General features: G+C 47.1%; 2 protein-coding genes across 2 annotated transcripts; one reads left to right on the forward strand and one right to left on the reverse strand.

Annotated features, from left to right (window-relative positions):
- Nucleotides 1-20: 20 nt before the first annotated feature.
- On the reverse strand, nucleotides 21-1,029 carry LOC112590041 (uncharacterized). The gene is made up of 4 exons (XM_025305566.1): nucleotides 1,013-1,029; nucleotides 599-801; nucleotides 361-481; nucleotides 21-121 (listed from the first exon to the last, which is right to left on the reverse strand). The coding sequence occupies exons 1-4, from the start codon at nucleotides 1,027-1,029 to the stop codon at nucleotides 94-96; spliced, it is 369 nt and encodes a 122-aa protein (XP_025161351.1). The 3' UTR covers nucleotides 21-93.
- Nucleotides 922-4,745, forward strand: LOC105189743 (uncharacterized). Its single transcript, XM_011152045.3, has 5 exons — nucleotides 922-1,197; nucleotides 1,656-1,959; nucleotides 2,412-2,573; nucleotides 2,930-3,335; nucleotides 4,474-4,745. The coding sequence occupies exons 1-5, from the start codon at nucleotides 1,082-1,084 to the stop codon at nucleotides 4,572-4,574; spliced, it is 1,089 nt and encodes a 362-aa protein (XP_011150347.1). The 5' UTR covers nucleotides 922-1,081; the 3' UTR covers nucleotides 4,575-4,745.
- Nucleotides 4,746-14,440: the final 9,695 nt, after the last annotated feature.

Here is a 14,440-nt window from a genome sequence, read left to right on the forward strand (position 1 = left end):
TTCTCTTTCTCTCTCTTTCTCGGTGGGTACTAGTAATGTATTTATTTATACTAAAATATTTTTGCACTGAAAATAAATTTTTTTCAAGAATAATCAATTTCTCAGAAAAGTCATCGTGTCGCTGAAAATTAAAAAATAAGAAATATCAATAACGTACAAAAAGTAATCGTACGTGTCGACATGAAATAACTTAAAGAGAATGAACAAGCCAACGGCTCGACTTTTGTCGACGATTGTCATTAGTATTGTCAAGTAATTGATACTGTGCGAGTTGCGATATAATATATATGTACACCGAGATACGATAATGTATCAATTCTGGTTAATAAGTCTCGCTGCTGAACAATAGAACCCACTTACAGACTGAAAATATCATGCGGTGAACATTGCTTCACTGAGTTGGAATGTTGATTAAAAAGATGTTTTATCTTTTGCTGTTTCAAAATAGCGATAAGAGAGGAGAGAGGTATCACTTCCTCGCCTGCAACAACGATGTAAACATCACACTATATCGTATTAATTTTTTACACTGAAATGACGTGCTGTGCACTTCTCTCGTCGTTTTCCATTCCACATTCCATATTCTTTTGAAGCTTACCCGAAAGAAGGGAGGCAAAGCATCTCGAAGATATTTTCTTCTGAATTAAAATACGTATTCTATCATATTTTTTCAGCCAGACAGTGCTCAATTTCAGTGTGGATTCATCCGTTAAATATTTCTCTAACCGGACCGCGTTTTTTCCGTCGTGACATTCACAGAATCGTCCTTTCGGAAAGGGTTTCCTCGCGCGTAAAACACACCTCGCCGACGCACGAGAGGAGAAGTGAATTAGAGACTCGATTAAATAATTTCGAGAACCAATCTCGGTTTTCCCGCGTCTGTGCGACGGTGCCGATCAATATATCGCGTAGGGCAGGGTGCAGGACCGCGCATGTACAGTTTCGGTTCGATAGCGACGAGCTCGCTGCGTTTCAGCTCCTGAAATTTTTGCGATCGCGAACGCTCTGAGACGCGTGAGCTCTGAGCATTCCTCCTTCCTTAACGAGTATTCCGTGACGGGTCGTCAAAAACACGACAACGATGTCGAGCAGCAAGTGCGTTAAGCAACCGCGCAAGGCCTACACGAAGGAGCAGTACGAGATGTCGCACTCCGAGAAGCTGAGGCTGATCGACGACGAGCTGAACTCCTTTTACAAGTAACGCTACTCCACTCCGCGATATGCATGAGGTCATTTATGAAATCGCAACAAATGGCGTCTCTGATTTCCATGCTACCTAAGTCACAGGCAGCGGGAACTTCTAAGAAGAGACCTTCCGCTTCTTCAGACGTTCTCTTAGGCGTTTTTTACGACGTCTTTAGGATATGTTCAGAAGCTTCCGCTAGCCGCTTCACTAGCGTGAAATTAAATAATAATTTAATTTCGGTGTATCTATTACAGTATTATGATTGGTCTCAATTTATCGTACCTATGTACCTTATTTTCTCCTCTCCAAAAAGTAGATTCTTCTATTTTATAGAGAGAGAGAGAGAGAGAGAGAGAGAGAGATTACTTTCTCAGTGAGCACGGTGTGTGGTTTTGTTTCTTCTTCCTCTTATTTCTTTTTTCTTTTTTTATCATCAACGATGCACCGTAAATGCGAATTGTTTTTCTAGGTATTGCCAGCAGGCCGGCTTCACCGAGGAGGAGATGGACATCATTTGTCAGCCGCTGGTGGCGGCGATGCGCCGCTCATGGCTGCAGCTGGTCTTTCGCGGCACCCTGGTGCTGATAGTCTTGGGCACACTGGTGTGCCTGGCGGCGCAGCTCGACTTCGTCGGCACCCATTTCACCGCCATCAGTCGTCTATTGTTGATCAAAGTATTGCCGATTTGGAACTGGCAGCCGCTCTATTACGAGAATTGCATGATCAACAATCCCTTCTACAACGACTACACCATCACTGAGGAGGACTGCGTGGTGCGTTTTGTTCTCGGGACAGGAGCTTGCAAGGAGCAATAATGTCACGGGGGAAACTTAGAACGATCAGGTCGATTCGAAAGGCCTTTCCTGTAAACACTCGTGAGATTTTCGCATTCTGCGGGGAAATATTCACGAAGAAAAATCGCGTCTCGGTTGAAGGGCACAGGAAGGGAACCCGAAATTTTGTTCCACTTCTTCAGTTGTAAAAGTTCTGTATCCTTCTGTGTCCTTCGACACTTTGAAACTTCATTATTTGAATGCAATGTCTCGAGGTAGCTTCAAAGATTCGAAGAACCGAAGTTCCAAATCGAATTCGCAGCTCCAGGAAATACCCGAGAGTCAGCCTGATATCTCTGCTGTACCTAAGGTTACAGCAACGAGTGCCTGATCCAGTATCGGTCGCATCCAAGATTCGTGTCTAGATAATTGGCGAACAACCCTTTTTGCAGACTTGCGAGGCACTGGAGACGATCGATCGTCTGTCGGACGTGCGCTATCGTAATCTGGTCGAGAACTATTTGAGCCGCGACGCACCGGCTATCATCACCGACGCGATGGACTCATGGGCGGTCATGAACACCGACTACTTCTGGTTCGACAATATCACCCACGTAGGTAGCACCCACCTGAGCTGGCCTGAACTGCCTCAGGTTCCCCGTTTTCTCGAGCAAGCCGAAAATGCACTATAAAAAAAAAGATCAGTCGCGACAACGCGAATCGAGTTGAGTAACTCAATCTCAGGGCGAACCAACCAAAGTTGAGTATCGACTGACAGAAGGAAGACTGACTGAGAGAGAAATCTCAGTTGACTAAAATAATCGGCAAAGCCAGTAGTCAAGATTAATCAATCGTCGTGTATGTAATTATGAATAATTTAATTTCATCGACGAAATTCTTAATCAGCGTATTATGAGTCGGATCAAGGCAGTTGAGGGAAAGATAATTAGATGAGACTACTTTCCAACAGCTTTACCTGGAGAACGAGCGGCTGATGGAGACGGTACCGTGCGCGCTCACGTCGAACTTGCGAACCGGCTCGTCCGACCTCGCCGCGTTCCTGAGACGCGTGCACGCGCCCGAGGTGGCTAAGTGGTTCGTCCACTGGCAGAACTGCGACATCAACGCCGTGAAGGTGCTCAGGAAGTTCTATCAACGACCGTACTTCCTCTCCAGCACGGTCTCGCCGGCGCATTTCAACTGGGTGCTCATGTCTTCGGACTACAACAGCCCGAGCTACAAGAAGGTCGAGCTCGACTCCGGCCTGATCGCGCTCGCTCAGCTTCGCGGCGCTACTCAGCTGCGACTCACCCCCATCAACCCCTGCAATAGCTCGTGCCCGGAGCTGATCGCCGACTTGCATCAAGGCGAAATGCGTAAGTGTGTCGACTTGTATCAAGGCGAAATTAAACGCGGCGAGTGGGCTCTCATCTAGACAGAGAGGAAGGAAGAGAGAGAGAGAGAGAGAGAGAGAGAGAGAGAGAGAGAGAGAGAGAGCGGGGGGAGGGGGAGAGAGGGAGAGAGAGAAGACGATTTTTCGAATGAGAATATCGGGGTGGGATCTTCAGTAAAATGTGACAAGGACTGGACTTGATCAGTGACAATTCACGCGATAAATCTTTCTGCTAAATTACGAATCATAATCAGTAAGGAGAAGTGGCTATAATACAGTTGATGCAGTTAATTAATTAATTAATTGTTGCGGGAGGATAATAACTATCCCGTGTTGCGCTTCTTATCGACCAGCTCCCCCAACTGATTGAATATCTGAAAGAACTTGATGTACAAGAATTCTTGTTTATATATAATCATAGACTATAATTCGTAAGGAAAGCATGACGAGATTGGCGCATCTCATCTTTGAGAAGAGAAGCGCTTACTAATCTATTTCGCCGTGACTTGTTGAAAAGTGCTTCGTACTTTCGTATGGACCAAAGCTACGGCGGGTGAAGAGGATCGGGCCAATGAAATCGGATTTCCAATGAAAAACTCTCTTGTTATATTAGTCATCCAATTGTCGTGGTCATTTCGGAAAGGAAGATTCGTATTATAATCCTCGATCCTTAATCTAAAATTATCGTCGATGAAACTTCATTGTATTGTCGGCTAATATAATATTGTCAGTCGCTGTGCCGCGAGAGAAATTCAGGAGTTTCCGAATCAATCGTATTCCATCGGGAGCCGCGTGACTGTGATACTCCGCCTCTGACAACAGTTTCATCCGACGCACATCGATCGAGTGATTTGAACTTCACATACCTCGGAAAAAGAAACAGGATCGGATCTCGAGTAAAGTGTTTTTATATAAACTTCGGGTTCACATGCCTATATAATGACAAAATGATCGACTGTTAGCCGATTCTCGCAAGATTTCCAAGTTACAATTCTCTCTTTCTCTCTCTCTCTCTCTCTCTCTCTCTCTCTCGTCGATGCGTGTTTCCTCGAATACCGATCGCGCTCGATAACGCCCGTTTCCGCGATTTATTAACAACTCTTATGCAATTCTATCGCCAGTGGTCTTTACGAACGTCATGTGGACGCTCGAGTACGCGCCGATGCGCGGCCTGGACAACATCGCCATACTCACGGAAACCGTCTGGGAGGAAGACACGTAGATTATCTCTCCGCCACCGGAGAGGAGATCATCACTGTCGTTTGGTCGGCGAGCGATTATGCCCTTTAGCCCGTTTAAATACACCGACACCTATCGACAATTATCAATCGATTGTAATACTCGTACCATTATATGATACCCACACGAAATAAAGATTGAGCATTCTGGTTTCCGCCGCCATCGATTATTATCCCGTCGACCCAGGCTTACGACCAGCTAGAAATGATTCAACCGAGCGACGTCGATTCGAAATTCACGTCGAAATTTCGTAATTCTCAAACAACGAAGAGCTTCCTAGGTTAGGGAGCTCTCTATATTTTTTACAATATTTTGGGTGCTACATATATTTTATATGTAATTTCATATTTAAGGCTTTCCGTTCGGAGATCGAATCGACATTCTTTGGGTATTAACGATGTTTCGTTCCGACGAATCATTTCTAGCTGGTCAGGGTGCGAGAAGACATCGCAAACATGTCCCATTCAAACATGTCGAGTCGATTTAAAGTAGCTCGATGTTCCTGACGGAGTTGTCCTGACGAGCGACAAAACGAGACAGGAAGATGTCATCGCTCGCACTCAGCGACGATAAAATTCAACGCGAGCAACTAACTTTTCAGATATGTCATAACATATTCATTACCGCTCGAAAGTTCCGAGCACCTTGTAAAATAATTGTACCTGTAAAAAAGATATATATAGTTTGAGATAAAAATTATACAAAGTGTCCCGAGATTTTCAGCGGCGGTTCAATTTTCCTTTTTTTTTTTCTTTATCTCAAACACAGTTTTTCGGTTTGTTTATTGTTAATTGTTTATCGAAAGGAGAAATCCCGTCCCCATGATGCCGTCACGTTTACGTCTCAGTTCAAGTCGCTTTTTTCCTGGCTTTAACAAATTCATCTATGAAGGGGGGGGGGGGAGTTGGAAAGTGGAACTGTCCTTGATCATCGCATCAACATCATCCCTCCGGGCGAAAGATCGCCCAGAGGGATGATACTAGAGTGCACGACGCAACGGTGAAGGGATGACGGGAAAGATGGCGACTGAAATACACGAGATATTCCTGCCAGTTCATCGTTCGCACCCGAATCAGGACAACCGAGCCGCCTCTCATCGCGCTTCGGATCATTCGAATGACGGAAGCTACTCACTCGCAACGCTGTTCACAGCGGACATTATTATCGTGAGCGCAGAGATTCAAGAATCACGCGAGGAAGATCGCCGCTACGTCGGCGAGAGAAGTTCATAATACGAGGTATACCAGAAGTAACAACAAACAAGATTCGTTTTTTATTAATTAATCGTTTATAATAACATTGTGTGTGTGTGTGTTCTTTTTTGGGCTCTTTTAATTCTTCTTTTTGTTTTTTATATATATATTTATATATATATATATATAGCGGCCTTTGTTCTGTTTCTTATTTCACTTGACCTAACAAGGAGTAAGAGATCCGTTATGCACCGATTCATAGAAAAAACAAAGCGCAAGATTACTGAATGACGAGAACGTAGCTGGCGTTTTTTTCTTCTCTTGGCATGCTTAAGAGACGATGCGATATCTGGTTTTCTTTTTTTTTTTCCCTTTTCGTTTATATTAAAACTTCGTACGTATATATACTCGATTTGCGCTACTCCTCCTGCTCTTCATACGTTCTTAATGTCGACACGAGAGAAAGAATGACAATAATTGGCGACTAACTAACAGACTCCGTCCGGAGAGGTTCGTAATCCCCTGTACCACCCTCTCTGTCAGTCACTTCTTAGTCTTAGCGCTCTCCATCTCGGTCAGTGGAGCCTTCCTACGAAACAAAAGTCCGCGGTCCCAGGACAGAGCGTCGCCGACCGCACGTTGGAGCGCGCGTCCAACAGCGAAAACCGCGCTCGAGAGGGCCTCCAAGTCCTCGCTCAGATGGACTTGGAGGCTCTCAACGTCTGAGAGTGTCGAGAGACACTCCCTTGGATCGAATGTCTGAGTCTCTGAGTTTCGGAACGTCCGCTTCGAGCACGACCACACGTTCGAAGCGAACCCTGCGAGTGTCGGGTGTGGATCGACTGAAAGATCTTCGTCGAGCCAAAAGCCGGTGAGAATTAACGAGTCGAGTACATCGTGATCGCGCGTCTCAATCGATCTCGCACCTCCGACCCGACTGATCAACGCGCTGATTAATGGACAACTTCACCGGCCGATAACATTACTCGCGACTACATACACGGCGATTGATTAATTTTGATTATCGATTGGCGCCGATTATTCCAGTCGACCGAGATCTTTCGATCGACCAACCGCCTGACACACCCCCCTCGCGTCGCGTTCACCTCATCTCTCGGCGGCCATATTTATTCGCGCGTCGATAATTCGATATTATTTACAAGCCTCGGCCATCAGATCGTCCGTCGCGGAACGCTCCACTGGGGCGTTTGTTTCCTCGACCGAGCACGAGAGAGAGAATTTAAGACCGCTGGAGAAGGCCCGCTCGGGGCTGAGAGTGAGAGCCGTCGCAGCTGAGCAGCTGCGGAGGCGACTCTCGACGACGAGAGGAGGTTCTCGCGAGCGGACACGCTCGTCTCCGCACGTGGGTCGGGACATGATCATCGACGCGCGTCGGCCCCGGGGGCTGTTGCGGAGGGTGGTGGTTGTGGCTGTTTACTCTATTCGATGTCTAAGGGTGAAATCAACCAGTGCCTCACGCCTAAGGTAAGTTCTACGAAGATCGAAAGAAATGGTTCGAAAAGGAGGATTCAAAAGGGAAGGGCGCACTTGCGTTCCTTTTTCAGCATTCGGGAGCGCGGGAACTCGCTGAACCCGCTCGCTCGCTCGCTCGCTCGCTCGCTCGCTCGCTCGCCAGTCGACTTCGTTCCCGTTGTCTTTTACGGCGATTACAGTTGCCACGATATCAAAATAGCTACACTGATCGTCCATTCAGAGACTACGGCGGTAACGATGAGAATGTACAGTGAGATATACAGAAGAATGAGAGCCTCGGGATATAAACGACCCCGAGCGCCTAACGAATATCCGACCGCGTAGTTCTGTCGATCGACCCGATTAAGGCTCGTGATCCGTCACGCTCGGCTCACATTGGCCTCGTGCCTCGTGCAATCGTGCTATCGTTGGCAGCGAGACAGAGAGAGGAAGAGAGGAGCGCACTTTCCTCTCTCTCTTTCTCTCTCACTCGAGAGGGAGAAGAGACATCGAAAATGAGGGAAGCTCGTAAAAAATACACCGCCGGTGGGAGATTAAGGGGGGAAGGAATTACATGCGGAGCAGGCCGTTTCAAGGCTATTTTTACGAATTTTTTTCAACAGAAACGGTAGGATTCATGGACTTGAAATTTTCACAGTGCATACGTTAATGTTCGAAGCGTAAAGTAAATTTGTTGCTATCTATATGGGAAGTAAGCATAAAACTTTGAACGCGTTTATCTGGAAACACCATTTTCTTAAACTGCTCGACACGATTGCGCAAAAACTGCTGAACCAAATAACTTGAAATTTTTGCGCAATATACAGTAGTGGACATGTAGTTTTCCGCCCCTAACCTCAAACAGTTATATTTTATTTTATTCGTTTTTCAAATTCATTTTTTCATTTTTGTTTTAAACATGATTACAGGTCGAAAAAAGTTTCATTTTCGATACTGTTTTTTGTACAGTCATTATTTTTCCAAACTTGGCTTCATGTTGCCTTCATGTTGGTACGGGTTATAATGGCAACCGTGTATTTTAAAAATCTTCCTCTTTTGGTTTCAGGGTAGTGAGAAGCCCGGAATTATGCCGACAGCAAACTTAAAGCTCGCAAACGGGTAGCCTGCGTTCTTTTATCTATAATTACAAATTGGATCGGTTCTTGTGTGATTCAATAGAACTTGTTTTATACTTTGAACATTAATGAATACACACTGTGAAAATTTCTAGTCCATTGATCCCACCGTTTCTGTTAGAAAAATTCATAAAAATATCCTTGAAGACCTTGACGACACCTTCCGCATGTAATTTACCCCCTTAACGATTCACAAGCCATTTTAATATTGCCGCGACGATGGCAATAGCGATGTAAAGTTACACGTACAGGAGATTCTCACTGCAGAATTGAACGCGATTGAACGTTAATTTTGTCATCTATCTGTGACATTGTCATCTATCGTTTATACATCGGGCACAATCGGCGTCTGGATGGAACAAGCGGATTTGAGGGAAGGTTTCAGGAGGGGAGTCGGCGGAAACGCGACTCGACCGGAGAAAGGAACGACGAACGGCAAGTTTGAACCTGACACATGACTGCGAAGCGAAATATCGGAGAGAGCCTGACGACTTAGGGATGCCCAAGGGTAGTTTAGGGCAGGTGGTGCAAGAGAGGAGGAAGTGAACGCGTGCGTCCCTTTTCTCTTCTGACTCCGAGTGTCCGACGATCGCGACGCGATGACGGATCAGAAGCTCTCAAGGGCGATCTCATCGCAAAATCCTACACGCGCTGGACCGCGTTGCGTCGCGTCGCTATTATTGTTCTTGTCGCCGATCGATCGAATTATCGAATCGCTTAACACTTGATCGTGGCGCGCGCGAGGGGACGCGAGGATCGCGGATGACCCGTTCGAACGTCAACGCGACAGATATACTTGAATTCGTTCGCAAAAGTCTATAGGAGCGTCTTAGTGTCTCTCTTAGATCGGTTTCTAAACGTCTAATGATGATAAGTAAAAATGTTTACTTCTCTTTGCTCGACTTTGTACCGTGATATTAGCATTATGCGCGCCGCATTGACAGTAAAGTTTTTCTCTCACTCTCCCTCTCCCTCTCTCTCTCTCTCTCTCTCTCTCTCTCTCTCACTCTCTGTCTGTCTCTTTCCATTTTTCCCTTTTGCTGTCACTTGATTCCTTTCATCTTCGCAAAGCAAGAACTCAAACTGCTCGACATCGCTCGTCGGTGCTCCCACATGATTCTCGTTTTACCACTATAATCAATTAAGCCAGTAACAAATGTTTATACACTTTCTTGTTTGCGAAAGAACTATCGTGTGTATACGTCTTCATATATACATATATATGTATGTGTGTGTGTGTGTGTATATATATATATATATACATATATATATATATATATATATATGTATATATACGGCTACAGATCGAGCAATGCAGGAAACAATCGAGAAGACACATAACGATCGCGACATATGAGAGAGACACACACTCGCTAATTTTTTGGTACTCGTTAATAATACTCGAGGCATTAAACTTCACGACAGAAACTTCAGTATCAGTCTTTTTTTCACATTGCCTGAATCAAGGTCACAAGTCAGATATGAGTTCGGTGTGTGGTATAATACTGTGTAAAGTGCGCGAATTGGAAAGCAAAGAACGCGGGGGCGAAAAAAAGAGGAGGAGGGGGGTGGAGAGGAGTCGCGAGGGCAGCGAGTGAAAAGTCGATCGCCTAGCACGGGCGAAGCGCGCGCGCGGAGAAGGCGTGCGTGTGTGCTCCTGAGGAAAGAAGGAACGCGATTGCGTCCAAAGGACCCTTTTTCAGCTCGATTAACACTCGGCCCGTCCAGTCGTGCCAGCTTACGCAGATGAGCGTATCGACGATACCCCTTTCTCGTCGCGTACAAACGCGCTGTGTATATATATGTACAAGAGAATCCTAATTGAAAAATATAACCCGTGTCCGTGTGTGCTCGACACGACGACGAAGTCGTCTGTCGGCGCTGTCGCGACAGAGGCGGGTACGATGAATCAGTGCGATCGTCGTCATCATCATCCCTCAAGGACGTCGACGCGATCACTCGCGGCGACGGTGTCGTGTCGCGCCGCGCGCGACGGAGAGCGGTCGAGCCTGTGAGCGTGTCCGTTTATCGATACGAAGGAAAGGAGAAAGGAGAAGCGAAGAAGCTCGTCCGACGCTCCGACGCTCTGCTGCACCCCTGGAGATCTCACCTCGATTTCACCCGATTTCGAGAAAGCCGCGAGTGCAACCCCGGCCGGACGGACTCGCGTACGCCGGAAAGAAAAGAAGAAAGCAGCCTCTCTCTCGAGGCTGCCACCGCTCCGTCGTGGACTCGCGTTTTCACTCTGCGACCGATTTCATGCCGATTCGCCGAGGCCCGGCGAGAGACGCATCGCGCTAGGGAGATGTTGCTACCGTGATTGCTATTTACGCACACAGATCGCACGTAATTTTGCGCGATCTCGATCGACGCCATTGCCTCCCCCTCCCCTCCCCCCCCCAGCGACTCTTTCACTCATTAGTTTCGGTATTTACACGTGTGTGAAGAACTCTGACGGATGACGGCAAATGACGAGAAGTCGCGAGCTGGATATGCGATAAACGGAAACGGGCTCTACCCGATTCTCTCTCTCCTCTTTCTCTCTCTCTCTCTCTCTGTCTCTCTTGCTCTCTCAATGTCACCTCATCTCTCTACTTCTCACTTGGGTAATAAACCTCGACCTCTTTAGGCGCGAGAGATTTCGTTTTGGTCCATGTGATGACGTATACGTAGGGTTCTTGTTATCCGTGTCACAGAGCGTCATCCCTCTTTGGCGACATCCCCCTATCGTTTCTCCGTCAACATCCGCGGCTAATCCTTTCACACTCACGCCTGTCTCTCTCTCTCTCTCTCTCTCTCTCTCTCTCTCTCTCTCTCTCTCTCTCTCTCTCTCATTAACAGTTAACAAACTCTAAACTTTAACGAAGCACCTAAACCAACACCGTTAACGTTCCCGTTAAAATTCTCTCACCGCCCCCGCAAAAGGAACGGTTAAAGCTGTGTCGTGGGGCGCGATGATCGCCGCGCGGTGAGGGTGAAAGGGTTAAAAACGCGCAACCCTGTGTCTACGAAGAATCGCTCATCGAAATCGTTATCTCCCTACGCGGTGTTCTCCTTCCTCGGTGATCCCTCTCTCTCTCTCTTTCTCTCTCTCTCTCTCTCTCTCTCTCCCCCTCTCCCCCCTCCGATCTCTCGAGCTTGTCTCGTTGCTAATCACTGTCGCTGAAAAACATATGAGGAGCGAGAAACACACACAAGGACAAGCGCGAGCAATAACAATTAAGTACAAGATCGCGTAGGTGATGGTGATGATGGTGATGATTGTTTCCGGGCGTGACGAGATGAGTGATCGACTGTGTGATCCGGAAAGAATTCGTCGCTCTTCCTCCGCCGTTTTGCTTGTTCTTTTCTTTTTTTTTTTCTTCGCTAAAGGTACCTTAGCGAAAGGGAAACAATCGAAGGTAAAGATACTTTGTACAAAATACGATACAAGTAGCGATGTAACAACACTTTTTGCAATAGTTAAATATAGTATGTATATGTATATATATATATGTATATCTGTATATGCATATGTATATATGTATATCCCGTTATCGTTAATTACGCGCGTACGCTATGATCTTCCGTTTTTTCCACCGTCTGCCGTACAATTATGATATACGCGATTACACCGTTCCGAGATACGCGAACCGATCGTGAACGATCGGCGAGTATCATCCGCGTCTCTTTCTCTCCCTCTCTCTCTCTCTCTCTCTCTCTCTCTCTCTCTTTCCCTCTCTCTGTCTGTGTCTCTCCGTTCTCTCTCTTCATCTCGTTTTCCTTCTGATTTCTTATTGGTGTCTGTCGTTCTCGTTTCGATATTTCAATCTCCTCTCTCGCTTTTTCCTTTTCGATTTCGCTCTCGTCTCGCCATCGATTTGTGCGCCGTTTCGTGACGGCCTAGCGACGAAAACAATCCCCCGTCGTTCTCTCCTTCCGGACGACATCGTCGTCCTCGAATCGATCGGGCTCGATCGAGCGCTCCCGAAAGACTCGTCGAGATTCAGCCGACGCTGAACGGCGTCGAGAACGAGATAAGAGATTGAGATCGTCACGATGATCATCGAGATCATCGACGACGATCGAGGACGACCTTCCCCTCTCTCTCTCTCTCTCTCTCTCTCTCTCTCTCTCTCTCTTTCTCGCTCGTCCGGTTTCTCCGCTCGGTTTGGCTCGCGACGCAATTTCTGACGCGCGTCTACGCACCCCATCCGCGGGGGATGTGCTGTGGAAGAGAAACGAAGGAGATGGGGTGTCGGCGTACACGAAGAGGGGAAAGGGGACTCCCAGTTAGTATGGAAACAAGAGAAAATTGTCAAGACGAGAGATCGTCATTGTTTATTCGTGTATGTGTGTGTGTGTGTGTGTGTGTGTATGTGTGTATGCGCCACGGCTGGATATAGCTCGCGCGCGCACTCTCGACTTCCACGAGGAGAAAAAAACAGCTAGAGTTATCGATTGGAGATATGATCATTTGGTGGTTGGATGACGGTTCTCCAAGGCACACCCATGTGTCGCATCCGCATTCCTACGGCGATATGATTATCCTCCTGATTATCTCTCTATCTATCTCTCTCTCTCTTTTTCACTCCCTCTCTCAATGAAAACGCGTCCCACCGCTCGATCGCGTCGAACGGCGGACGATATATCGTCTAAAGGTTTTTTATTTTACGTTATAACGCGAGACACGAGATTTTTCTCTCTTTCTCTGTCTCTCTCTCTCTCTCTCTCTCTCTCTCTCTCTCTCTCTCTTTCCTTCTGTTGTGACACGATCCGCGTCGCGGTGGAGATTTTACTCTAAAATCGAGCGGGGCTCCGACTGCGAGATCCGAAGAGGACGAGGAGAAACTGGAAGAAACAGTCGCGGATACGCGATTTGCGAGGTGCACACCGCGGCCGCCCACGAGAAGTGTGTGCGAGGACCTTGCGGTCAATGTGTGCCTGTCCCGACGTCGGCGTCGGGTTGCTCCGTATGCCAGAACGTTGCTTTGCGACGCGGTCTGGTGGATCGAACGCAGTAAATATCGTTTTCGCAATATGTGTATGTGTATGTGTGTGTGTGTGTGTCCAGTTATTGTTATTTTTATTTTCTGGTTAAACGGGCCGATGGCGCAGCGCTCGAGAATTCTACCGTCGCGAAGAAGAAGACGAAGTAGAAGAAGTAGCAGAAGAAGAGGAACGAGAAGAAGAATATTTCGATAAAGGAGGATTAAGAAGAGAAGTTCGATGAATCTCGTACACGTCGCTTGTTTCTTTTGGACCGGCTGTTCCCGACGACGGCGGAATCGTCGGCATCGACTCGCGACACTCTCGGCGTGACTCTTCGCTTCTCTCTCTCTCTCTCTCTTTCTCTTCCAATCTCTCGAGCGGTTTCTACGTCCTGAACGTCTTTCTTTCCTTCCTTCCTTCCTTCCTTCCTTCCTCGGACGCAAGGCTCGTCCAGTTACGATTACTCGTGTAATCCAACAACGACTCTCTCTCTCTCTCTCTCTCTCTCTCTTGCTATTCTTTTTTTATTCTTTTACTTTTTGCAACAGCAGTAACGGTTACTATAACGGCAGCAGCAGCAACAGTAGCAGCAGCAGCGATAGCGGCGCGCACATATCCGCCTCTCCGCCCTTCCGCGACGGCCTTCTTCTTCCCGGCGAGATGCGTACTGATTGATACAATCCAGCGTGCGCAACGCGCGTGAACACCTCGTCGTCGTAATACTGATTCACACGGCTCGCGCGTGATCAATCGACCCGCGTCAGACGTCCGCGTGAACGCGCAGCGCGCGACGGAAGAAACTCAAAGAACCACGGTGTCGACAACGCGCGACCGTCATTGTCGTCATTGTCCTTGTAGTCGTCGTCAACGTCCTCGTCGTCTTCATCATCAGCATCATTACCGTCGTCGTCGTCGTCGTCATCATCATCATCATCATCATCATCATCATCATCATCATCATCATCATCATCATCATCATCATCATCATCATCATCATCATCATCATTATCATCATCATCATCATCATCATCATTATCATCATCATCATCATCATCATCATCATCGTCATCGTCGTC

The sequence above is a fragment of the Harpegnathos saltator genome, unplaced genomic scaffold, assembly GCF_003227715.2.
Source record: "Harpegnathos saltator strain DR-91 unplaced genomic scaffold, Hsal_v8.6 scaffold7, whole genome shotgun sequence".
NCBI lineage: Eukaryota > Metazoa > Arthropoda > Insecta > Hymenoptera > Formicidae > Harpegnathos > Harpegnathos saltator.